This window comes from Rhinatrema bivittatum, chromosome 1, assembly GCF_901001135.1.
Source record: "Rhinatrema bivittatum chromosome 1, aRhiBiv1.1, whole genome shotgun sequence".
Lineage (NCBI taxonomy): Eukaryota > Metazoa > Chordata > Amphibia > Gymnophiona > Rhinatrematidae > Rhinatrema > Rhinatrema bivittatum.
In genome coordinates, this window is record NC_042615.1 from 285,401,097 (window position 1) to 285,428,087 (window position 26,991).

Below are 26,991 nucleotides of genomic sequence, written 5' to 3' on the forward strand. Positions count from 1 at the left end.
AAACAACCTGAGACATAAAACTACTATAAATTTCTGTCCGTAGAACCAAAATCACCATCTTAAAGGCCTGCTGAAGATTAAACTCTGGCTTTTTATCCTGAGGATCCTTCAGAGCAGTACTTCCTTCCACCAGCATCATGGTCTTCTTCATGACCACAGAAACCAAGTGTCACATGCTAGGGGTAGTGAACTGAGTTGGTGCTGCCTAGGTCATGTAGACATGGACCAGATCCCAGAGGGGGTGGCAGTGGATATGCCAACAGGTGGGGTTCAATGTCTAATGAAAAAGTTGAGGCAGACAGAGAAGAAGGCAAGGTCAGAGTCCTGAGTTTGGTCAAAGCTGGCGGCAAGCAAGGTGAAGCCAACAACTGGGTTGAGGTCAAGGCGTGCAGCAAACAAGACGAAGTCAAGGTCAGACAATGGTCCAGGTCAGTGATAGAAGATCTGGCCAGAAGAGATGAAGGCAGGGAAGATTCAGATGAGACTAGAAGTCAGAGTGGAGGACAAAGCTGGACTGGAGCAAGACATGGCAAGGTAGGGGAGGCAAGGCTGGACTGGAACAACATGTGGCAAGGCAAGAGAAGCAGGGGAACTCATATTGCTGGCAGGAGCATGTCAGGATACCTGCTGTGGATACGGTAAACTACAGAGCTGGCCTTTAAATACCATGGGCTGGTGACATCATAAGAAGCACACCACTGAGAATTTCCTATTTGAGCCTGCAGCAGGAGCGTGTAGGCATCTAGGAAGACACCTGGCCAAATCCAGAAAACACAAAGACAAAGTGCAGCAGCACGGGACTCCAAGCAGAGAGGAGGGGATGTAAGATGACACTGGCCATGCATGGCTACTGTGGCTTGTAGAGCACCCCCTCCTAAACGCTCTTCCCAGGTTGCTAGTTTTGGGTTTATGGGGAAAGAAGCGATTTAAATATTTTGGTGAGTTGTGGATCTAGAACTTTGTTGGTTGGCTCCCATGTCCTTTCTTTGAGACCATATCCTTTCCAGGATATTAAGTAGTACAATTTCCCACATATCCTTTTTGCACCCAGTATGTCCTGGACTTTGTATTCTGTACAGGATCTGCGGACACTGTCAAGGGTGTGGGGAATTTTCTTGATTTCCAAGTCAGCACATTGGTTTTAAGAGAGAAATATGAAACGAGTTGTGTATTTGCAAGGTAGGTGGCAATTTGAATTGGTACATGACTGGCCCTATTTGTCACATTACTGGATACAGTCTAATAAATATTGGTGTGAATTTCATTGAGGGTAACTTCTGCCAAGGATTCTTAGTACTGAGCCAGACTTTATCTCCTGGTTTGAATTGAAGGCTGGACAATGCTTCTTGTCAGCCTCTTTGTATCACTCAGAGGCCTTGGTCAGGAGTTCATGGGTCTTAGTCCATACCTCACAGAGGGTTTGGGAGGTTTGTTCCACTGTGGGGTTTTGTGTGGAAAGCCGTACTGGCAAGGGGACGTTTGGATGATGTCCATAGACTATGGAGAAGGGTGATGACCCTGAGAACTCATTTGTCTGATTATTATAAGTATATCCAGCTATCTTTAGGACAGCCCTATGGCGCAACAAGAGTTAGTCGCATTGGTTAATCTGAATATCGGAGTTAGCTGCATAACTTATGCGGCTAATTCTGGCCTGCCCCGAAACGCCTCCCGCCTGCTCCCAGACCACCCCCCAAATTATACGGCTAAAATTTAGCCGCATATGTCTTCAAATATCACCGCTTTGCCATTTAGACGGATAACTTTTCAGTTATCCGTCTAAATGACTTCTGAATATTGGCCTTAGTAGGTTTTTATGATCATGGTGATGGTAAAGGGGTGGATGATTCCTTTCAGGAGATATCTCCATTCATCAAGGGTACGATTGATGGCAAGAAGTTTCTGGTCCCCTATGGTGTAATTTTGCTCCAGAAGAGTACACTTTATAGAGAAAAAAGAACAAGATAATTTTTCATTAGTAGCTGCTTGAGAGATCACCGCTCCAGGGCCGATGGAGAAGGCATCTACTTCCAGAAAGAATGGTTTGTCACTATCTGGGCTTTGAAAAATGGGTGTGTTACAAAGGTGGACTTTAGTCGTTGGAAAGCTTGGGTCACTTCGTTGGGCCAGTTCCGAGTATCAGCTCCCTTTCTGGTTAGTGCCATGAGCGGTGCTATCAGAGTGGAATAGTTTTGAATAAATTGTCGATAATAGTTGGCAAATCTGAGGAAGCATTGGAATGCTCTGAGTTCCACCAATTGGGGCTAATCCTGGATGGCTGGGAGTTTGGTAAAATCCATTTTTAATTCTTGGGCTGAGATGATGTAGCTGAGGAAAAGCAGTTTAGACTCTCAAAAGAGCATTTCTCTAGCTTGGCATAAAGCCAATTTTCTCTCAACCATTGAAGAACGGATTTTACTTGATTGCATTGCTTGGCTAGTACTTATGTACTTATATAGGGACTTGGAATATATGAGGATGTTGTCCAGGTAGACAAGAACTCAGGAGTTAAGGAAGTCGCGGAGACATCATTAACAAAATTTTGGAAGACTGTGGGGGCATTACACAGTCCGAATGACTTCATAAGGTATTCATAATGCCCATCCCGTTATTAAAATCTGTCTTTCATTCATCCCCTTCCCGTATTCTTATAGGCCCCTTGGAGAGCTAATTTTGTGAAAACTGTTACTCCCTAAAGCTTGTTGAATAGTTCAGATATAACTAGTAGAGGGTATTTATATTTAACAGTGATTGTGTGCAGGCCATGATAGTCAAAATCTCAACAATGAAGGTGTGTGGCATCACCTACTAGTGCAGGAGGTAGGCGAGCGTCTATCTCACTTTTATTAGAGGTGGGTCCAAATCATATCAAACCAAGGGGTCCTGGAAGTGGTAAGGGACAGCTATGCTCTAGAGTTTCTTCACATTCCTCTGGATATCTAGGAGGCACTCCATGAATTTAGCATGTGGCACATTTAAAACTAATCTGAGAAAGTTCTTTTTCACTCAATGCACAATTAAACTCTGGAATTTGTTGCCAGAGGATGTGGTTAGTGCAGTTAGTATAGCTATATTTAAAAAAGGATTGGATAAGTTCTTGGAGGAGAAGTCCATTACCTGCTATTAATTAAGTTGATTTAGAAAATAGCCACTGCTATTACTAGCAACAGTAACATGGAATAGACTTAGTTTTTGGGTACTTGCCAGGTTCTTATGGTCTGGATTGGCCACTGTTGGAAACAGGATGTTGGGCTTGATGTACCCTTGGTCTGACCCAGTATGGCATGTTCTTAAGAGGGTGGCATTGGATACTATCTTATGGAAGCTATTGGATTTGAAGGCCATGATTCCTTTTCCCAAATCACAAGAAGATATGGGCCACTATTCCATTTATTTTGTCTTACCCAAAAAGGAAGGTTTCTTTTGGCCCATTCTGGATCTCAAAGATGTCAAGTCGACATTTACAGGTGACTCATTTCTGAATGGAAAATCTATGCTCCCTAATAATGGCAGTGCAATCCGGAATTTTTCAAGTCTCTGAACCTGATGGAGGCATATCTGCATATTCCCAATTGCAGTGCATCGACAGTTCCTGCAGTTTGCCATTCTGGGATGTCATTATCTGTTTCAGACCTTGCCCTTCAGGCTGTGCCCAGGACCTTCTCCAAGGTCATGGTAGTGGCATCCTTGCAAAAGAACGGCATCCTGGTTCATCCATATCTGGATGACTGGTTGATTTGGGCCATGAGTGTAGAAGAGAGTCATTTGACTTCTTACAAGGTGGTCTCCTTACTGCAAGATATAGACTGGGTGGTGAACTTGGCCAAGAGAAGCTTACAGCCATCTCAGACACTGGAGTATCTCTGTGTTCATTTTGATACAAAGCAGGGAAGTGTGTTTCTGCCAGAAAGTGGTATTTTCAGAAGTTGACGGCTCAAGTTCAAACTTTAAGAAGGATTATTCGCCCAACAGTGTGGTCTTTTCTACAGGTCCTGGGTTTTATGGCAGCCAGGTTGGAGGTTGTTCCCTGGGCGAGGGCACACATGCAGCCTCTTCAAAGCACGTTGCTTTCCTGGTGGAGCCCGCAGTCACAGGAATACACAGTGAGGCTTCACTTGCCCTTGGAAGTGAGCATCCTATTTCAGTGGTGGTTACAGGCGGATCATATCAGGAAGGGAGTTTTCTTGGAGACACCGGATTGGTTAGTTACAGATGCGAGCCTTCTGGGTTGGGGGACTCACAGTCGGGAGTTGGTGGTGCAAGGCTGCTGGAGTGTGAAGGAGCGTCAGTGGAGCATCAATTGATCGGAAGCACATGCAGCTTGGCTGGCATGCTTGAAGTTCGCCGAGTGTCTAGAGGTTTGGGCGGTCAGGATAATGTTGGACAATATGATGACAGTGACTTATATCAATCATCAAGACAGAACCAGAAGCCAAATGTGTTGGAGGATTTAGATGCGCTCATGGTATGGGCAGAGCAACATTTTCAAGACATATCTGCTTCCCACATTGTCAGAAAGGACAATATAAGGGCCAATTTCTCATCAGGCAGAGCTTGGACTCAGGAGACTGGGAGTTTAATGGACGAAGCTTTTCAACTCATAGTAGCACACTGGGGTTGCCAATATCTGGATCTACTGGCAACCTCAGGCAACACAAAAGTCCCATGGTCCTTCAGTCACAGAAAGGATCCGAGAGTGCTGAGTATCAATGCTCTCATTTAGGTGTGGCCTTGAGGCCTGATAGGTAGGATTATTCGAAAGATTGCAAACCAGACCAAAACCGTATTTCTAGTGGCTCTGGATTGGCCCCGGAGACTGTGGTATGCTGATCTGTAGAGGCTGCTGGTGGGCAGACTGCTGCTTTGGAAGGATCTGTTGCGTCAGGGGCCCATTCTACGCAATGATCTGGGTCAGTTTTGTCTTATGGTTTGGCCCTTGAGAGGGCTTGATTGTTGAAGCGTGGTTATTCTTTTGCAGTGATTTCCACTTTGCTCTGGACCAGAACATTTTCTATTTCTCTGCCTGATGTTAAGAGTTTGGAGAGTTTTCAAGGCCTGGTGTGAGGAGTGAGGATCTCAGCCTCTCAAGGTGGAAATTCCATTGATTAAATGTTTAGTCCTTAACACCCTGAAGGTTCAAGTAGCAGCTTTCGCTGGTTATAGAAGGCGAGTCAGTTCTTGAAGGGAGTTAAGCATCTCCATCCTCCCTTCCGGCTACCGGTGTCTCTGGGACTTTAATCTGGTTTTGAATTTCTTGGCAAGTCTTGCCTTTCGACCACTATGTGGTCTCTCTTTGAGGCTACTTACCTTGAAGATAGTTTTTTTTTCTCATGGCAATCTGTTCAGCATGTTGGGTTTCTGAGCTACAGGCTCTTTCTTGCCGTGAACCGTTTCTGAGCATGACTCCAGGGGCGGTACAGCTTCAGACTTTTTGCTGAAAGTGATTTTGGAGTTTCATTTGAATCTGTCTATTTCCCAGCTCATGCTGGACAGGGATAGAGATGAGTCTTTTGCATGATTTGGATGTCAAGCAGCATCTGATGCGATAAACGGGCGATGAAGGCAACTATAGCCCGTTGGGCTAAGGAAGTTATCACAGCTGCCTATGTGCCTTTGCCTAAGCAAGTTAGAGCACATTCCACTAGGCTGCTCTATCATGGGCAGAGCTTTGTTTATTATCGCCTGTTGAGATTTGCCAAGCAGTGACATGGTCTTCTTTACACACTTTTTCCAAGCATTACCGCATGGACATTTGAGCTTAGGAGGACGCCGCCTTTGCACATGTGGTGTTGACTGGACTGCAGGAAGCCTCCTGCTCTGTTTGGAAGTAGTTTTGGTACATCTCACTCCTTTGGATTGGCCTGCCTGAGTGCAGAGGAAAGAGAAATTACTATTTACTTGATAATTTTCTTTCCTCTAAGGAATCAAGTGAATCCACAACCTGCCCTCAACTACCAACTTGCCTTTAGTTTGTCCTTTATGTGTGGATGACGCAGAGTATTCCTGTTTCTGTGTCATTCCCAGCCTGCCTTCTACAGAGGAAAGAAAATGATCAGGTAAGTAGTAATTTGTCCTTACCCCCCTCCCCCCTCCACAGCAGATGCAACACAGCCCTGACACTGAAAGGGTCCTGCACCAGCTGCCACACAAACTGCAGCATTTCCTGCATTCAGTGGGACTGGCCATGCTGCACCACTGTTCACTCATCTCCTGTCCTTCAACTCACCTCCACAATGGATCTCCCCTACCATACAGTAAGACAGCAGTGGCAGAATAAGCCCTTTCTTACTTCCCCTATGCGCTTTAGTTTGAAAACACTTTAAATAGAGTAGAAGAACCAAACAAGAAAAACTATGGTACTTCCCTTAGAAAGAATCCATTCTTAGCTACCGCCACTCATACATCTGGGGCACAAAACTTCTTCCCAAGAGAAGCCTCGGGAGACCTGCCAAAATGGGCAAGGTGGACAAGAGTGGAGAAAGAGGGAACCAGGTGTTCAGTATTCCCTCTCTCCAGGGAAAAAGCTAGAAAAGTGGACCATCGATCCCCCTGTTCATCCCTACTATACCAGGGCAGGAATGATCAAGGACAAAACACCTTCCGGGAACACTTTGTCCAAGCAGAATTCCAGCTGCAGGATTGTATTTCTCCCGTCTGCCGGAGAAAGAAAAACAATTGTTCTCTGTCTCCTGCTGGCAGGGTTCAAAACCCATGCGTCTGGACTGGTCTGATGGGGCGATAAGGAATGCTCATTCCTTTTAACTGCAGCATTGTTATTGCTGTTGGCATGATAACCTGTATTTCATTTTATCATTTCATAATCAACAGTGAATTTTCATAAGAGGAGATTAATCTCTCTGAACATTATGTTACAGCAAATTAAAGGAAATTTCCCGCGGCTGCAGTCTTGTGTCTCAGAGCTGCGATCCGTGCCTAAAGAAGGCTCCTTCCATCCTAAAGTGGAGCATATAAAACAGGCTGTTCTAGATGGTTTGCAGCAATTTAAACAATATTCCCGACACATGATGGCAGGAGGTCCATTCATTAGCTGCTCTGTGGAGGTGAGATGCTCTGTTCTAGCATGCAAATAATTTTGAGGCATACACAGACCTTCAGCAATTATTGAGGGACTCAAACCTATCAGAATTATTGGCAGGGGCAGGAGTGTGAGTCACTTGTGAGAGATCCTGCCGAATGATGACTTTTGAATATTGGGTGCATTTTTTTCAGCCAAATTTTGCCAGATAACTCATCATTCAGCTAAAATTTATCCGATATAAATGAGGCATTCCGAGGCAGAGTAAAGTTATCCAGCTAACTTAGCCAAGTTTCAGCTGTATTTGGCTAAGTTAGCTGGATAACTTTAAGCCTGCCTCAGAGTAATCCTAAATGTATCTGGCCGCATATGTCCAGATAACTTTAGACTTAACTGACTATGTTAAAAAAAAAAAAAAAAGTCCACTTTAAAAGAAATATAGCCAGTTAAGTGGCTGTGCTTTAAAAAAAAAAAAAAAAAGACCAGTGCAGCTCTTGCGGCCCAAATCACAACCCCTCCTGCTGAACCGAGGCCCCCAGCTCCCAAATCCTTCCATGTACTCACTAATGAAAAAAAAATCTGGAATCTGTTCCATTATACTTTTAATTTTTGATGGGTTGGGTCCCTTAGATCTAAGTGATTTAGATTTCTAGATAAACAACAATTTCTTGATCATTGTTCTTTAATTTTAATTTCAGTAAATTGTTTATACTGAATGATTGCATAGAACCAATTTATTGTGTAATCTGTACTGGGCTTTATTGATGAGGTGGGATATCAAATTGGAACAAAAATTTGTCATGGTTTCTCCGGCAATCTACCTGCAATGACACCTCCCCACCAGCAAAGGCCCCCAGTGAGCTCTACTCCTAGCCATCTGAGCCACCTCCTCACTGACCATCTGACTCTGCAACCCCTGCACTATTTAACCCAGCCTTGCCAGTACCTCAGTGCCTCTTCATGGAGTCACCCTTTGCTCTCTGACCTACCCATTCTTGCCTTATAGTCTATGGGCCTGCTCTTGCCTTGCATTCTGTCTTGCGACCTACTCAGGCCATTCCCTGCCTGTATCTTGTTTTGTGAACTAAACCCACCCCAGGCCCACTCATAATTTGGCTGGCTAAAATTAGCTAGCTAGTAAAATTTAGGTGTCTTAATTTAGCTAGTCAGCCTGATTAATTTTTAAAGGCTTTGATTTAGACAGCTAAGTCCTTACATAGCCAGCAAGATCTCTTTGAAAATTGACCTCAAAATGTCCACTTCAAGAGGCAAAGACTTCCAAAATATTGCCATTTCTCTGTACGTACCCAGATCAGTCTAGACACAGTGGGTTGTGTCTCCCTTCCAGCAGATGGGAGTCAGAGAAAAACTTGAAGGGTGCCCTCTCATAACCTGGTGCACCCTCTGCGTCCCTTCAGTATTTCTCTGACTCCAGCAGATGAAGGTGACAGAACCTGCGGTTCCCTAGTTCAGTTTAAAAAAAAAAAAAAAAAAAGGGATACAGATTTAGATTTATTTCTAGTTAACTTTATTTTTCTGTCTGGATGGATCAAGTTTAGTTAAAAAAAAAAAAAAAAAAAAAAAAAAAAAAAAAAGTTTAAATTACTTTCTGAGTAATCAGTCACTTCCATGCTTGCAGGCAGACCTGGTGATAGTTTTTCCTAGCATTGTTTCAGGACCTGCTTGGAGTATGTTTTGTATTTTTTCCTTTCTCAGGCTTCTTCTGGCTTACAGAGGTGAAAGTTGGTGGTCCAAACTCTCCCTCTATATGACGGCATGCTGCCCTGAGACACCGACTTCCTCGGGATAGCGCTAGCAGAAAGGTGACATTCCTCTGCTTATTTAAAAAAAACAAAACAAAAAAAAACAGACCAGGTCGTTATTTTCAAGCTGAGGTTTTCCTTACCCACTTCTGCCAGGCTCTGGAGCTGTTTCTGGTTTTCTGGCCAGACTCTTTTTCCCCATGCCATGATCGACACGATGTGCTGCCTGCGGGGAGCCCGGGACGCCGCTCTCCCACAAAAGCATCTGAGCTGCCACCCCGGTGGGGAGGGTCCCTCAAGGCCGGCGGGGTGTTCGACTTTGCGCTCTCAAGCACGGCTGCTTGCTGAGGGGACGGCCCCGATCCTGTCTAATGCGGGAACGGCGGCCATTTTGTCTTCTCAGCCCAGCGTTCCCCTGCAGCCAAATGAAGAATCAGATGGCGGTTTTTCTCCTTTTCCGCCGGTTTTAATCCCTATTAACCCCCCGGACCAAAGGACAATGCCGGGAGACCTTCCTAGTATTCCGCCCTCAGGACCTCCACCCTTCAGGCTATTTTCAGTGGATTTTGTACTTCTTCTGTACAATGCATACCTGGCCAGTCTGGACCAGCACAAGGATGCATCTTCAGGGCCCCCTCCTCCTAAAGTGATCAGGTTGGCAGATCCTTTGGGGTCCACTGCAGTTCCTCAGGGAGTCACTGCAGTTTCTCAGGGGTCCTCTTGAGTTAGGGTGATTCCCCAACCGGATTCTTCTCCTCAGGGGGCTCTGGTGCCGGACCAGGATGATCTGGCTTCTCACATGCACATGGAAGGGGACGACCCTAGGGTCTTATGCCTGTTTCAGAGGGATGAGCTGGATCCTCTCATCCCCCATGTCCTAGTGGAGTTGGATATTGATCCTCCACAGGAGGTGTAATTCCATAGGTATATCTCCACGTCGCGCTTCAGTAGCCCAGATACTATCCATTTTGCAGCGGGGTCTGGAGAAGGGCTTGGCTTACAATTCCCTGAGGGTTCAGGTGGCAGCCCTTGGTTCTCTTGTGCATCACCTGGATGGACCTCCTCTTTCGTCATATCCTGACATAGTCCCCTTTTTAAAGGAAGTAAAGCACGTGAAGCCACCGTTCCACACCTTGTGCCCCTCTTGGAGCCTCAATTTAGTTCTTCGGATTCTGGGTGGCCTGCCTTTCGAGCCGCTGAGGAGAGCCACCCTCAAGGATCTCACTCTCAAGACAGTCTTCCTTGTGTCTATTTGTTCTGCCCGCAGGATCTCGGAACTTCAAGCTTTGTCGGGCAGAGAGCCTTACCTCCGTTTCATGGATTTGGGAGTTTCCTTGCATACAGTACCATCTTTCCTGCCAAAGGTGGTCTCAGCATTTCATTTGAATCAGTTGGTGGAGCTCCCATCCTTTCCTGACGAGGATCCCAGGGAACTCAGATGGCTCAATGTCGTGCGTTCTCATTCGCTATTTGGAGGTTACTAATGATTTCCGCTTATCAGACCATCTTTTTGTTCTGTGGCGTGGTCCCAAACGAGGGACCAAGGCTTCAAAAACCACAGTTGCTCGCTGGTTAAAGGAAGCTATCTCTTCAGCATATGTTGGCGCGGGTCGACCGCCTCCAGAGGGCATCAAAGCTCACTTGCTCCGTGCTCAAGCAGCTTCCTGGGCAGAAGGTCAAGCAGTCTCTCCGGGAGATATGCAGAGCAGCTACCTGGAAATCGTTGCACACCTTTGCACATCACTATCGCTTAAATCTCCAACCACCGGGTTTTGGCTCCTTTGGTGCTCAACTCATTTGAGCTGGGCTATCCAAGGCCCACCCTACGTAGGGAAGCTTTGGTACATCCCACTGTCTGGACTGATCCGGGTACGTACAGGGAAAAAAAAATTATTCCTTACCTGCTAATTTTCGTTCCTGTAGTACCATGGATCAGTCCAGATGCCCTCCCTAAGAATTAATTTTTTATTTATTTATTTTATTTAAGGTTTTTTTATACCGGCATTCAAGAACTCGTTCACATCATGTCGGTTTACAGGAAAACAGGGGTGTGAAAAATACAACCAAAAACATAAATAAACGTGATGAAGAGATGCAGTTACAATTAACAAGGGCTCAAGAATTAATTAATTAATTAATCAATCACCCTAACTCAATTAATTAATGATGGATCTTGTTAGGTGGATTAATTAATGGGATTGGGATTGTCCTTCAGCTCGAATAACTATGGGGTTCGGGACCCTTTGTGAGATTAAGAACCATTTGTGGATGACTATTATTTCAGTTTGCACGTTTTTTCTTCTTACGATTTGTACATGGTTGGAACGATTTGTACATGATTACAGTTTGAAGTTAGTTTTACTTGATCTATTCAACCATTTTTTTCATGCTTTGATATTCTTAATACTGAAGGGATGCAGAGGGTGCACCAGGTTATGAGAGGGCACCCTTCAAGTTTTTCTCTGACTCCATCTGCTGGAAAGGAGACACAACCCACTGTGTGGACTGATCCGTGGTACTACAGGAACGAAAATTAGCAGGTAAGGAATCATTTTCTTATATGCATCATAAACAGCACTGGGCATCACAGTCTCACAAAATTATTATAGTGAAGGGAGAAAAATATCAATGACTGATTAAGATCACATGACCTAATGAACCACTCAATTTCAAACAGGCAAAATCCATTCAAAAACAAAGTGTATAACCATTATCATTATGGGGTCCAAATGTCCCCCCGGCACATGTCCTGTGCTTTTGTAATGTTTCCTAACATAGGCGTCGAAATAGGGTGGGCCACAGGGACCATGTCCCCACCAAAATTTGGACCAGCAAGTTAAAAAAGGCTTGGTCAGATGATCTGCAGCAACTCCTCCTCACTCCTCGCTCCCCCATCCCATACCCGAGAGAAGACAAGTGCTCTAAAGCTCCCCATTCAGTGAAGCTTGCTTGTGGTAGAACTTACCTCTTAAAGATGTAACATTCACCACCAGCAAGCTTAAAAAGGATCAGGAGCAGATGTAGTGCCTCTTTGCTGGACCTCTGCTAAATTAGCTGCATTAGCCGTATCACTGCTACCATAGCCGGGATCTCCCTTACCAGCCTCTGTAGATTTGCTTGTGTTGCCACTGCTGCCATCTGCCTCTGCCAGATCTCTCGTCTTCCTTTCCCGCCTCCGCAGGCTTGCCTTCTGTTGCCACCAAAGTGGCTTCCAAACTTGCCCTCCCTTGCTGGTACCATTGGGAGAACTGGCGAGCAGGAGGTGGGGGCTAGAGAAGGGAGAGAGGTAGGATCAGGGAGAAGAGAGAGGAAGAGGAGGGGAAAGGAAGAGGAGGTGGTGATAGGGGGAGAGGGCAAGAGTGGGGGGAGAAGGGGGCTGAGGGGGAGGACAGGGTAGGGAGCGAGAGCAATAGGGGATGGGGATCAGGGGAGAGGAGGGCCTGAAGGAGAAGAGGGAGGTGGGGAGAGATATGGGGATGCTTAAAGGGGGAGAGGAGAGGACTGAGAACAGGGGAAAGGGACTGGGTTTAGGAAGAAAGAAGAAGGGTCTGAGAGGAGAGAAGAGAGGCCTGGTTGCTGCTTTTGTGTGGGGGGGGGGGGGGGGGGGGCGGAGTTATTTATTTATTTACGGTTTTTATCTGCCGACATTCGTAGGTACATCCTGCTGGTTTACATATAACGGTATTAACAGGAAAAAAGAGTTACATAAAACAGGATCAATGTAAACAAAGGGGAATAATGGGATTAAGAAGTTTCAAGAGATTGAGTAACCTTAATAAAATAACAGCATGGGTATACCAATTATTTTATACTGGGGCTGCTGAGCCTTGGTGTTTTTTCTTGTGGGGCAAACTCTCTGAAGAATGTTTGTAAGAAAGAATGACATTAATTATAAACATAAAGGGTGGAGTTAGGGGAGGAGTGGGGGGGCCATTCATATGGCCCCCATAACCAAAAGGGCATTGTGCTGTCCCTGCTTAATTATATTTTCCATAATTAAAGGACATTGTCACTTGCACCTCTGCACACAAAATTTTCCTTAGGACAACGTGTTTACCATCAGCAGAATTTTGGTTATTTTAAAAAAAAAGATTGATATTCTGCTTCATTCAAATGATGTTCGAAGCAGATTATAAAATGTCGCGTGCATAATAAAACAAAGAAATATGGACGACAAATTTAGTTGCAAAAGACAAAATAAAACAATGCTATGGCATTAGTTGTATCTGGGGTCTGACTGGACTCTGATGTCAAGATTGTTAGTTTTGTTTTAGTCTTGCATATGAAGGTCTTAGATTGCAGAAGAAGTTCGCTTCACATCCATTAATTAGGTCTCCATTGTAACCCAATTACTGACTGAACCCACTGTGTCTACCCCTATCACTGAAATGCAAAATAGCCTGGAGAGTATGCAGGCAGCAAGGCACACCTAGGGGCCAGTGTAATAAAGTGCGCCCAGCCTAGCGCACAGGTTAATAAGCGTTTGGATGCACATTTTGGACGTGCTAGACTAACCCCCGATGCATTAAGGGGATCAAAGCGGCCAAAACGTGCCTCCAAACAAAGGTGTAGCTAATAGTGCTCATCACATGTAAATGCCATGTAGATGAGACTATTAGCTATGATCCCGCGATGCGAAAAATTCCCTTGAGCCCGAGGTGCACTTTTTAACCCGTCAAATTTTACACCTGCCCCAGAGCGGCTGTAAAGTCTTGCCACATGTCAAGGGCTCAGCAAAAAAACCCCCAAAAACTGCCGCTTTTTTGTGGTTCCTCCTACTTACTATCGTCGCAAAACTAAGTTGGAGGAACCACAGAAAGCAGTGTCATGAAAAAATAAAAAGGCTTGATGAAAAATAAATTTTGAGGCGCACAGTATACACGCTCCAGGCTGTGTATATTGCCCTTGTATATTGTGCCGGTAAATTAGCTGGCTGCAGGATAAAATGGAAGCTTGTAAATTGAGCATCCATTTTCCTGGGCATCCATGCCAAGGGCGCGCTAGGGACGCAGCAGCTCATCTGACTATTGAATTGGACGCCCAGGAGAGGTGGATATGTGCGCGTTGAAAAGACAAGCGCCCAGTTCAGACGCACGTTTTCATGTGCACCTTATTGCATTGGCCTCCTATATTTAGAGAGAAAGTAGTCTTGACTCTGTGCCTCTGAAAGAGCCAGAGCAAGCAGAATACTACAGCAAGGATGGAAAGCATCATTGAGCAGGACAGCCCAGCTTCTCAATCTACTTCTGCTTCTACAGTAAAACTTTCCAGTCTACCTGTGATTAATAAACCCTGATATGTAACTTTCAGACTGGCTTTTTGTTTTCTGGCCAAGACGAGGAGAGGGGCTAGACTTTGATACCAATATTGCCTGGGTTCACAGATAGTATGAATTTGATATTATATGCAGGCTTTGGGGAAAGCAAAGTTGAGGTGTTTTTTTTTCTGTATTCCAGGGAGCAGGGCTGGTTCTATAATAAGGCAGGGTGAGGTGACTGCTTCAGATGTCGTCCCCCCCCCCCCCCCCAAAAAAAAAAAACCTCACCCCTGCTGTGTGGCAGCTGCCTCACCCTGCCTCCTATTCTAAAATCAGCAGGATTTGATGGGAATACGTGCTGGCAGGGTGCTCACTTCCCACCAGCATTAGGAAGGAAGACCCCCACGGAGGCATGGACAAAAGACATGCTGGTGGGATGCTGACTCCCCGCCAGCATTAGGAATTCAGGGCAGTTAAATGACATGTTGGCAGGATGTTAAATTCAGATTTGTAGAGAAACACACCCTTCCTAAAAAAGTACCCAAAAAAAAAACCACGCACTCGTACCACCAACTACCACCTATCTTTCACACTCAGCCACTTCCCACCACTAACCAACACCCTCCTCCCACATGCACACATACCCATTGCACCATCACCACTGCCCATAAACACACACAATCTATACACCATTTCCCTCTTGCACAAACACACTTCACACACACACACACACACACACACACACACATATTCATTCCTATATCTCCCAACTCTACATATATACACAAGAGTGAGGGAAGGAGTAGGGGAAGGATGGTGTTATCCCCCACCCAACTCACCCCCTACCATTCACTCCCTTCCCAGCACACACATCTTCTCACAACATATACACACATACAGAGGAAGGGGTCAAAAGGGGGGAAAAGTGAAGAATGCTCACATACACATACCCCTCAAATTATTCACATCAGCCCCAGCATTGATACACACACCCCTTCATCTTGCCATGCTCCCCATACATTTCAGGAGGAGAGTGCAGAGAGGACAAAGTGAAAGCGTGAGCGTGCACACACCCTACATCACTCACATCAACCCCACAACGCATACAAACCTTCATCCTGCCATGGGGGGAGGGGGATCAAAATGGAGAGGGAAAGTGGGGACGGGAACAAGGAAAGAGTGTGAAGGGAAAGAGTGTACATCCACACCCAGCTCACACCCTATTGACATGTACATGCACACCCCTCAACCTCTGGACACACTCTGACCAACCCCATAACACATCCACCCCTCACACACACACCCATAGGAGAAGGGGGAGACTGGGGAGGGGAAGGGGGAAAAGAGTGTATCCCCCAACACCCTCACTCTCGCCTCCCCACAACACATTTATCCCCACCGACACACACACACACACACACACACACACACATACACATGGCAGAGGAGGGGGGGAAAAGGTGAGAGAGATAAAGTGAATACTGTAATTGGAGAAGGATAGGATGGAGAGTGAACAGAACTTGGGGGTTGGGTTCCCACAAACTCACCTCTCCAACACATATGCTCCCCACTTACATCCCCCACTCGCACTCACACTATTTCCACATGGATAGGGAGGAGAGGGGTAAGTGAGAACATGGAGAGTGGAAGGGGGGGGGAAATACTGCACACCCCCATACCAACGCCATAACACGTACCACCTATACCATCACATATACGCTTCCCACCCCCACACACTATCATATACACATATCACACACACACACACACCACTCATACATCACCCCCTCCCACCCTCCTACATGCCATACAGGCCTTCTGACCCACTGAAACTCCCCACACTCATACACAAGACACCTACCCCCAATCCTCCCAACAAGTACAAGACACATTCTGTAATGCACACATCCAGGTCATGGAGTCATAAAACAGGCTTTTTGAAGTTGACATGCAATTATCAGTTTCTCTTATTTGGTGTTTCCCTTGACATCCATGCACGGTCAGGGAAAAAAGGCCAGGTCAGGAATTCTATAGCTCTCTCCTTGCCCTTCCTTTTGTTAAAGTCACTTGCCCCACCCAGCCGTTCCTTACATTTTCTACTGAGGCACAAACAGCGGGTGATTTACTAAGCTGTGTTAGGCATAAAACATTGCGCATTATCTCTGCCACAGTAAACCCAGCACAACATGAGTATGGTGATGAGCTGATTTGCATGCAAATCAGCTCATTACTAAGTAAATCGTACGCAAATAAAATATTATGGCTTGCATCAAAATTCACAAGCTGTTATTTTGAGGAAAGTTAGGTACAATCAGGGCTATCATTTAAAGGGTCCAGACAGTGCCCAAGTATATCAAAATCCTTGGGGATCTTGAGAGAACCCCTGTTGCCCCCCACCTGCTGCTGTCAAAAGTATTGGCTAAAGTCTAAAAGATTCACTAGATTTGGGTACAGGCCCTGTCCTCCCCCAAACTCCTCCCCCTTTTTGCAACCACCCCCACAGCCCATCCCCAGAACTACTGGCCCTTACCTAGGTATCCCTGCTGGGAAAAATACCATAGCTTTCTAAATAGACCTCATAGAGTCAGATGCAGAGAGTCCCCTGACAAGGTTGGCAAGTGAAATGAGCAGGGGTGCAGTCCTACTGTCTTCAAAAAATTTTCAAGTGTGACAGGGTACCCAGTTCTGCCCCTTAAAAGCAATTTTGCCCCTTACAAAAATGACAACAGTGGCTTCAACTGGTCTGAGTGCCCTAAGTATGTGCCAGAGATCTCACTCAGAATCTGCCCCTGTAGTGATGTCAGGGTAGTGTCAATAGGTTAAGGAGTTGTACCACTCCCCATCGAGAGGGGTTGTGAATCAGTATAAAACTGCCACATGCATAAAATGCACTCAGATGGTTGGAGAGTCCAGCTTAGAAGGATTGTAGGAGATGGAATTCTAAGTGGTAGCCATCTCTCCATAAATTGGTGCTAGTGGGCCTTATTGTTCCACAGGGAAGGAAGGAGTCAGAAGGAGGAGAAGAGAAGTCTTGAAGTTCAGGGAGAGAACTGAGAGGCTGCTGAAGTGGAGAAAGGCCGTAAGCAGAAAGAATTAGAAAGGATTTTCTTTCCTCTAGGGAAAAAACTACTTTTCTGAGGATTGGTCCTGGAGACCTGGCTAACTGAAACGTTTGGAGAGTTGCTCCCTGTATTGCTGATTGGGAAGAATGAGACCAGAGAGAAATAGAAGATAGCTTGCTCTACCCTTAAGGTACTGGAAGGCCACAGGGAACATAAGAACATAAGAAAATGCCATACTGGGTCAGACCAAGGGTCCATCAAGCCCTGCATCCTGTTTCCAACAGTGCCCAAAGAGCTTACAGTTATTATTTTGGTAGGTTTTGCAAAGTGTGCGGAAGAAGACTTAGTTTACATTTGTATGCTATTGCTGGACTAAGTTTTCTCATGTTTACTCACCACTTTCAGTAAAGCCTTTATGAACAGCAATTGGAGAGTCAGTGTGGTGATTTTTGAGTGACTGCGTTGGTGAACAGAGGAGCCACTGAGAGCAAAATAAGGACCTTGAAAAAAGTCTCCCACACCCTGTGTGGGAACCCCAGGAGATCATGGGAACTTGCCTGGTCCATGACCTTCTCTGTGTTTGCCACTGTGCTCAAGAGCTGACCAGGATGAGAACTGCATAAGCTTGTTTGGAGGATTTTCATGGCTGTCTTAATGTGCAGTGATTTCTAGCCCTTCCTTTGCAGTCCCTTGTAATTTTCCCTTCTTTCCTGTATTTATTTTGATTTTGAATGTATAATTAAGCAAATTTAGTAATTATTGTTTCCTACTTGTATTTTTTTTTTTTACTAAGTACATATATATATCTTACATAAACACAGTTCCACTTTGGTAGAATACAATTTTTTAGAAAATCAGTGCATAAACATTTTGTTGTTGCAAGATTAAATTTTACCACAATAGTAATCACAGATTTCATAATGAAAAATGTAAATGAGCAGATACATTTAGTAAATTGAGTTCCCATTTGCAAGATGAAAAAGTTGTAAAGGTCTATTATTTTATTATAAATCAGCAGATATAAATGTAATTGACTTCACAGATACTAGAATCTTTTCCCCGAGTCTCAATTTCAGGAAGTTCAGCTTTTCAGTTTCTCTCAGGTCTTCAGCCTCCCACTGTGCTGCCAAAGTTTCATTTTGATGACTGGAGACTCTGTCAGGCTGCTGTGAGAGAATGTTGTTGACGTGTTTGTTTTTGGCCTCTCCTCAGATCACTGTAATGACCAGCCAGTCAGGTAAAGAGGTGGTCAAAGAACTGGAGGCTGGGCTGGAAGACTCTGATCTCATGAATCTGAGGAGATTGCAGGTCATCCATCTCTTCAGGGGAAGCTTTCTAGAACCTGTGAACATGGAGTGGAGCTCACATTCTGTGGAGGAGGAGGAGAGCCCAAATGGTGAGTTGTTGGCATTAGAGAAGTAAGCCTGAGGTCGATATTCAGTGCTACTTAGCCGGATAAGATAGAACTTAAGTAGTGGCAGCTGAATATCCTGCCTTGCTGAACAGCCAGCACTTAGCCAGATAGCTAAGAACATAAGAACGTGCCATACTGGGTCAGACCAAGGGTCCATCAAGCCCAGCTAGTTATCCAGCTGAATAGCTAGCTTGCTCAGCAGCGGGCAGGGTGAGGGCATTCTGGGGAGAAGCCACCTTAACTGGATAAGTTATCTGGCTAACTCAGATATTCAGCCGGATAATTAGAGCTGTCCTAAAATTAACCAGATAAACTTTAAAATAGCCAAAAAATATTCAGTAGTGCAGCTGCTCCGCTGACTATATAGGCAAAGTTATCTGGATAAGTTTATCCAGCTATGTAGCCAAGCTTCACAGCTACCTCTTTACACAGATACAGAATAACAAGCTCTCTAGCATCTCTCCAGGTCTTAGGCCAGAAGTGGTTTCTTAGAGGTATATTTTCAAAAGATGCTCGTAAATCGTGGACTGTTAATAAACTTTCACATGTAAAAACGGCGCATGGCAAGGGTTTTCTGGGGAGGGGCCAACAATTACGCACACGTAGCTATTTTTCAACCTGCCAAAGTGACATGCGTACGTCTTTTACCTGCATATATTTACTGCTGCTCAATATCTGGTGGAAGTGATCATAAACATCTCAAAAGAGAAAAAATGACTGGGTGAAAAGGGAGGACTTCAGGCTGAAGAGCCAGGAGGGCTTTTATAAATTGCAGTTGGACTGGGTGAACTGGTAAAATCGATAAAACTAGTCATTTCATTGCTGCACGCCTCTTATTAAATTCCCTGCGTGTAAAAGCTGACTTACGAGGATAATTAGGCCTTAGTAATGTGAATAAAATGTATTCACATATCCCTTTAAATTTTGAAATACAAATATGCAGGTATATCACTTGTGCACACTTATCCGACTATATTACGACTTATCCGGATAATTTTCACCTTTCCCGCTACTTGGATGAATTTGATCTTATCCAGATAAATAGTGGCACTTATCCAGCTAAATTCCTATTTATCCAGCTATGTAGCAACATCTAAGCGCTTTTCAGACTTATCTGGCTACTTGCCACTAGGTACTGAATAAGTACAAACTTGCGCAGCTCGGAGTTTTTACATATGCAAGCTTTTGTGCGCGCATATGTACTTGTACTTTATAAGCTGCACATATCATTCTCACGCTGATTAGAAAATGCAGTAGTAAATTACTGTGTTCCCATATACACATATATGGGCACATGCGAGCAGTTTTGAAAGCTATCCTCTTAACTTATTAAGAGGCTGATACAGTACAGTGCGCTCCGATGGAGCGTACTTTTAACCTGCCCTTGGATGCGCGTTTTCCCTTATCCCTTATTCAGTAAGGGGCGGAAAACGCGTGTCCAACCCGTGGCACCTAATAGCGCCCTCAACATGCAAATGCATGTTGATGGCCCTATTAGGTATGCCCGCGCGATTCAGTAACTAAAATGTGCAGCCAAGCTGCACATTTTACTTTAAGAAATTAGCGCCTACCCAAAGGTAGGCGCTAGTTTCTGTCGGCACCGGGAAAGTGCACAGAAAAGCAGTAAAAACTGCTTTTCTGTGCACCCTCCGACTTAATATGATGGCGATATTAAGTCGGAGGTCCCGAAGAGTAAAAAAAAAGTTTAAAAAAAAAAAATTTGAATTCGGCCCGCAGCTGTCGGGCCGAAAACCGAACGCTCAATTTTGCCGGCGTCCGGATTCCGAGCCTGTGGCTGTCAGCGGGCTCGAGAACTGACGCCGGCAAAATTGAGCATCGGCTGTCAAACCCGCTGACAGCCGCCACTCCGGTCCAAAAGGAGGCGCTTGGGACGCGCTAGTGTCCCTAGCGCCTCCTTTTGCCCGTTTCTACCGCACCACCTAATTTAAATATTGAATCGCACACGCCGGGAGAGCGAGCGTTCGTCCGCTCTCCCGCGTTTTTAATGAATCGGCCCGCAAGTCTGTTTGCTAATGGTTAAGACCGTTAAATTCAGATTTGCAGAGAGTATGAGGAAAGACATTATGAAGTTAATGATGAACCACTAATATATTTTCTTTTAGTGGTTCAGCAGACACAAAAAAAAATTGTAATTTTATTTAAATGAAATGAGAACTGAAAAAATTCCCAGCAGAACGAACAAAATCTATGTCGCCTTCTTCATTTTTTGGACTTCACCGTGTTGCTAGTAGCTGCTGCTGCTGCGACAGCATGGAGCAGTGTTTTTCCAAAAGTTTCAAGCCCAAGATACTAATAGATTAACAAAAATGTTGCGCGGCACATCAGCCTCCCCGGAGCAGGTATTGCAGACATGGGGAAGACTTACAGTATATGGCCAAAGGAAGAGCTATGGAAGTGCTGAAAACCTCACCAAACTTTCTTCCAAAGTTTAAAAACAAGCGGGGGAGGAGGGGGGAGGTGAGAAGACACACAATGGGCCAGTTCCCTCTGTATACAAGTACAGGAGAAGGAAGAAGTCTGTGTGATTCAGGAAGCCAACCAGCCCAGTTAGTTGTCTTAGCTGCCAAGGCTCTTCCGTTGCTGCTGCTTCCCAACCCTCAGAATGAGTCACATCCAGTGCTCAGCGCACAGCTGTCCCTTTCTCACTCAGCTTGTGGTAAGACAGACTGGAAGGACTTGAAGGAGGCGTAGGAGAGGGAAAAGGAGGAGGAGACGCTGGCGCTGGTTGTACTGTGGGCGCTGCACAAAGCAGAGCCCAGCTAATCATGCCTTGCAACCCATTAATCATCGCACTCCAGGTTCATGCTGTGGCTAGGAGGAAGGGGCATGCATGATTATACGCATTCTCAGAAAGGAGCTCCTACATGGGAGCGCCTACATGGTTAAGGGCTACTGTTGGTGTCTTTTATTGCTACGAGCTACTGATAGCAGAGCCCAGGCACTGGTCTGGATCTAAACATTAGGTAATTGTTACCATACTATGATGCAAATGATTAATTTGTAATCTATACCACTCATATTTTCATTATCGTGCCTTGCTGTAAACCGTTGTGATGGTTAACTAACTTAATAACGGTATAGAAGAGTTTTTAAATAAATAAAAATAAATAAATAAGCAATAGTGACCTTTTTCATGGCACACCTGATCGGGTCTGATGGCACACTGGTTGGGAAACACTGGAGTAGTGAGACTGAAGAGGATGGAAACAGGACACTGTACCAGACATTTTCTCCATTCCTAGATAACTTCTTCAATGGCAGTTGGTGTATCCTGTCTGTCCAGATGATCATCTCTGGATAGCGCCATGTTGACATATGGTGATACATCAAACCAGAATACAAGCTTTTTCTCTTCCATCACATAGTTCCAGTCCTTTGGTAAAAGGCAAAGAGTACACACAACTTCAGATCCCACAAAGGAATCAAGAATAAAATGTCATTGGTCAGCTCATAAAAGATGTGGCAGAAAGCACTTTGCTATCTCCCCCTCTGCCAGGCTGCACTCGTGGAGTCTGGCCCTTTCGTAGATGGCATTATATTTAGGAATAAAATATTCTTCATCCGTCCGCGCCCGGGCCTGCTCACCTCGCTAGCTCCTCTGCAGGTCACGGGTTGTCTTCCCCAGCGACAGCCGCGAGCTCCTCCAGGCCTTGGCGTCCTGCGGCGGCGGTCACCGGACCTTCCACTGCGCACCAGGCCTCACGCCGGAATTCGGTGTCCTCCGTGGCGTTGTCCATTCCGCTACACGCGCACGGACCGCCCGCCTCTTGTAGGGCCAGGGGCAGGTCCTAGCTCCGCAGCGCGCCCTGATTGAACGTACGATATAAGGAAGTTCCTGCCTGCACTTCCTTGCTTGGCAATTGGGTTGGCACTGTAAGTGTACTAGTTTGTCTCCACGTTCACAGTCTTGTTCCAGCCTTGTTCCAGCATCCTACTGTTCCAGTGTCCTCCTGTTCCAGCATCTGTCTGTCTCCCCAGGTAGTACCTCCGGACTGACTCTCTGGTACTGACCTCTGCCTGTTCCTTGACCATTCTGCTCGTTGCCTGGATCTTGACCTCGTCTGACTTCTGGAACCCTGATCCTTGCTTCATTGACTGATCCTTGGAACTGACCCCGGCTGCCATTGACCACGTCTCCTGATTCTGGCTTTGTCCCTTGCCTCGTCATTGCCTACGCTGTACTGGCCTTCCTTGATTCTCCAGACCTACAGCCTAGTGATGACCACGCTCCCTTGCTGCTCGTGGGCACGCCTCTCTACTACATCTCTGGGAGACCCTGCGAGGCCCACCTTAAGTCCAAGCGGCCCAGGTCCCTACGGGCTCCCCGGGGGGACCACGGGCTTCCAGGGGTGAAACTCATCCTAGCCTCTGTCTCCTCCTGTGCTCCGCCCCCTGGGGGCAGGTGCTTCCTGGTCCTTACCAGGGAGACGTTCTACACTGCTCCAGGACAAGGGTCCACCTCCAAGCGCAAGGAAGACCTTGTGAGACTGGAAAATTGGGCATCCAAATGGCAGATGAAATTTAATGTGGATAAGTGCAAGGTGATGCATATAGGGAAAAATAACCCATGCTATAATTACACAATGTTGGGTTCCATATTAGGTGCTACAACCCAAGAAAGAGATCTAGGTGTCATAGTGGATAACACATTGAAATCGTCGGTACAGTGTGCTGCGGCAGTCAAAAAAGCAAACAGAATGTTGGGAATTATTAGAAAGGGAATGGTGAATAAAACGGAAAATGTCATAATGCCTCTGTATCGCTCCATGGTGAGACCACACCTTGAATACTGTGTACAATTCTGGTCGCTGCATCTCAAAAAAGATATAATTGCGATGGAGAAGGTACAGAGAAGGGCTACCAAAATGATAAGGGGAATGGAACAGCTCCCCTATGAGGAAAGACTAAAGAGGTTAGGACTTTTCAGCTTGGAGAAGAGACGGCTGAGGGGGGATATGATAGAGGTGTTTAAAATCATGAGAGGTCTAGAACGGGTAGATGTGAATCGGTTATTTACTCTTTCGGATAGTAGAAAGACTAGGGGGCACTCCATGAAGTTAGCATGGGGCACATTTAAAACTAATCGGAGAAAGTTCTTTTTTACTCAACGCACAATTAAACTCTGGAATTTGTTGCCGAGGATGTGGTTAGTGCAGTTAATATAGCTGTGTTTAAAAAAGGATTGGATAAGTTCTTGGAGGAGAAGTCCATTACCTGCTATTAAGTTCACTTAGAGAATAGCCACTGCCATTAGCAATGGTTACATGGAATAGACTTAGTTTTTGGGTACTTGCCAGGTTCTTATGGCCTGGATTGGCCACTGTTGGAAACAGGATGCTGGGCTTGATGGACCCTTGGTCTGACCCAGTATGGCATTTTCTTATGTTCTTATTCCCAGCGTTATAGCATAATTGCTTTGGTCCTCCCCTTTCTTAAAGGTAAAGGAGCAGAAAGCATCCTTTGCATCTGGCTCCGTAACATAAATGAGCTGACCTATATGGCTCCTGGTTCCTCAAAAAGCTTGGTGTTGTTTGGTACCTGGCAAAACATTGCATCCATTCATACTATTCAGCTGGATTAGAGAAGTTTAGTGATTCTGGAAGTTTGAAGTCCAGCATTTTCTGTTACGTAAAGGCCTTTCTCCTTCCACAAGGCTGGTATGCGCACCACTACAGTCAGTCTCAGAATAGGCAGAAAGGGGCTCTGTGTTTCACTGTTCTTGGCTGTACAGAACAGGCAGGGAGGGCTTTGCATTTCAGTGTCCCTGCCTTTGCAGAACATGGCAAGGAAAGACTTGCGACATCTTGTTAGCACTAGACTAGTTTATGTACAGGTTTTAACCAGCAACTCATGGAGATGCAACTGATTTGAACACGTTTTCAGCTGAAGGTGGGAGAATATTTTCTGACCTTGAAATTATTGAATGCTGTTTTAAGTAGAAGTGTAATTTAAAACTGTGTTGTTTTTAATCTTTGTAATATATATTGTGTAACATGTATAATTTGGTTGTACTCCACTTTGAGGCATGAATCAGTTAATAGGATAATTTTGAAAGGGATTTCTATGGGTAATGTAGTACTTTACTTGTAGAAATGGCCATTGGAAAATTGTGGTGCCTAATTTAGGTACCTAATTTAAAGGCCTAAATTTAGGGACTTAACATTTTTTGAATATCGGCCCTTGGAGAGGTCTATTAGTGCCTCCAGTTCCTCTGGGAGTTCTCGAGCAGCCAGTTCATCCTTTATGCACGAGGACAGCCCCTCGAGAAGGATGCTGTGCAGGCTGTCTTCCTGCCAACCTAGCTCGGAGGCCAGGGTGCGGAATTCCACCACAAATTCGGCCAGCGTGCAGGAACCCTGGCAGAGATGAAGTAGTTCATAGGCGGCAGTGGACTGGCGTCCGGGATCATCAAACACCTGGCGAAAAGTTTGGATGCACCGAGACAGGTCTCTGAGCACTGCATCCCCACGTTCCCACAGCAGAGAGGCCCAGGCCAGGGCCTTGCCGTCCAGCAGGGACAGGATGTATGTGGTCTTGACCTGGTCAGTTGGGAACTGCGTGGGTTAGAGAGAGAACCTCATGAAACAGTGGTTCAGAAACCCTCGGCATTGCTTCGGATCCCCAGCATAACAAGGTGGAGCAGGCAAATGTAGCAGTGAAGAGGGAATCACCGGAGGAGGGGCAGCTGCCCCGGGACCGGAAGCAGGCTCCAGACGATTAGATAAGCGCTCAGCTGTGGCAGACAAGACTTCAAGGCGTTGCTGCAGCTACTGCTGCAAGCATTGGGTGAATCCCGGAATGGCCTGTAGACCGTCCAAGTCTACCAGGTCCATGGCCTTTGCAAACTGTTATGGTTGTGGACCCTTGGTCCGGAGCGAGTGGTGGTGACCACTGAGGGGTTGCCCTCAATAGTTCTCAACTCCGGAAAGTGGAGCTGGTGAGGGCAACCAGGCTGGACTTTCACCTATACCAGCCCTCGTTCCCCCGCAGGTTGAGCCCTTGGGTGCCGGGGCCGGCAGGACTTGGGTGCGGGTACCTCGAGGAAGAAGATGAAGCTGAGGATGAAGATAGGGTCAGAGGTCTGGGCTGGCAGCGAAGGAGCGGAACAGAGTCCAAGCTGAAGATCCGGGGCACACAGCAGACAGGCAAGAACGAAGTACCAGGCCAAGGGTCGAAACGAGCAGCAGACAAGCAGAGACGAGAAGACAAGCCGAGGTCAAACAGGAGATCAAGCCGATGATGAGGTCACAGGAACTGAGGATCAGAAGAAGACCGGAGACTGGAATGAAGGCACGGACAGGAAGGCAGGAACTGGAATGCCGGGACCGGAATCAGGAACACAAGGACTGGAGAAGCAGGAACGGAACCAGGAACAGGATCAAGGCAGGAACAGGAATGCAGACGTCTGGAAAAGCAACTAGCACTCCAAGGAGACCTGTTGCAAAGGCAAAGGACTGCAGGCTGCTGTGGGGTTTAAATACCCCTCCCTTGTGATGTCATCTTCTGGGGCCGAGCCCTTTAAAGGGCGGGGCCTCCTGCACACATGCGTACGCCTAGGGGGAGCCCCCACCGGATGGAGGAGGAGGATGGCGTTTGCGGCCATGTGGTAGGCCGTGGTCATCTTGCCACGGAGCGAGTCTTGCCGCGCCGGGCTACAGTGGAAACGGGTGGAGGAGCAGGTAGGGGGGACCGGCCGGGAACTGCCGTGGCCGGGACTGCAACACCAACTTTTGGTACTCAATACATGTCTTCTGGATCACACTTACTTTAGCCCTTTGCAGCTCTCAGTTATTAGGGTCTGATAAACTTTGCAAATATGCTTTTGGCTTCCCTGTCTGTTTTTCAAACATGTCTGTCCATCATGCCATATTTTTAGGCACGCAGAGTATTGAAGCATACATTTTTTTATTTCTGTAGACCAGCTCCGAATAAATTTGCATGAATGCTTTAAGTTTGGCAGTTACACTGCTGGAAAAGTCCTGGAATATTAATATCTTGTGCCCCAGGTGCATCAGCCCTTTCTTACTTCGATATGCTTGCAGGATTCTGACTTTTATGGGTAAAGGTAACTCGTGGTCTTCCTGCTGCTCCTGATGGCCCCAACCCTATGTGCCCATTCTTCTGCCACCTTGCCTAGTAGCTCTAGCATATCTAATTCCTGCGGCAGCCATGTTTGTTTATTAATTATTTATTTAGAAATTTTATATACCGTCGTTCAGAATCTAAAACCAATCCTGCTATGCCCACTATTATTTTTATCCTGCCTTGAACAGTTCTCAAGCTCCTTGAATTTCTGTGTGTGTCTCGCAGTTAGCTGCTCCAGACTGTTTACTTTCTCCTGCAGGCCTCCGTGGGCATCTTCTAACACCAAAATTCTGATCTCTGCCTCCTCCATGCGCTTTAATATCTCTTGCAGAGATCTTTTGACCTCTCTGATG

General features: G+C 46.0%; 1 protein-coding gene across 6 annotated transcripts in view; it reads left to right on the forward strand.

Moving 5' to 3' along the window:
• M1AP (meiosis 1 associated protein) overlaps nucleotides 1-26,991 on the forward strand; it is a 114,429-nt gene that overhangs the window by 36,720 nt on the left and 50,718 nt on the right. For 5 of the 6 annotated variants that reach the window (XR_003855701.1, XM_029595960.1, XM_029595950.1 and 2 more), the window contains exons 3-4: nucleotides 6,876-7,061; nucleotides 18,331-18,514. Coding sequence is in view for 5 of the 6 variants with exons in the window: in XM_029595960.1 (XP_029451820.1) it covers nucleotides 6,876-7,061; nucleotides 18,331-18,514 (370 nt within the window). In the remaining variant the exon portion in view is untranslated. The remainder of the gene's footprint in view (nucleotides 1-6,875; nucleotides 7,062-18,330; nucleotides 18,515-26,991) is intronic. The other variant, XM_029595979.1, reaches the window with a different exon arrangement.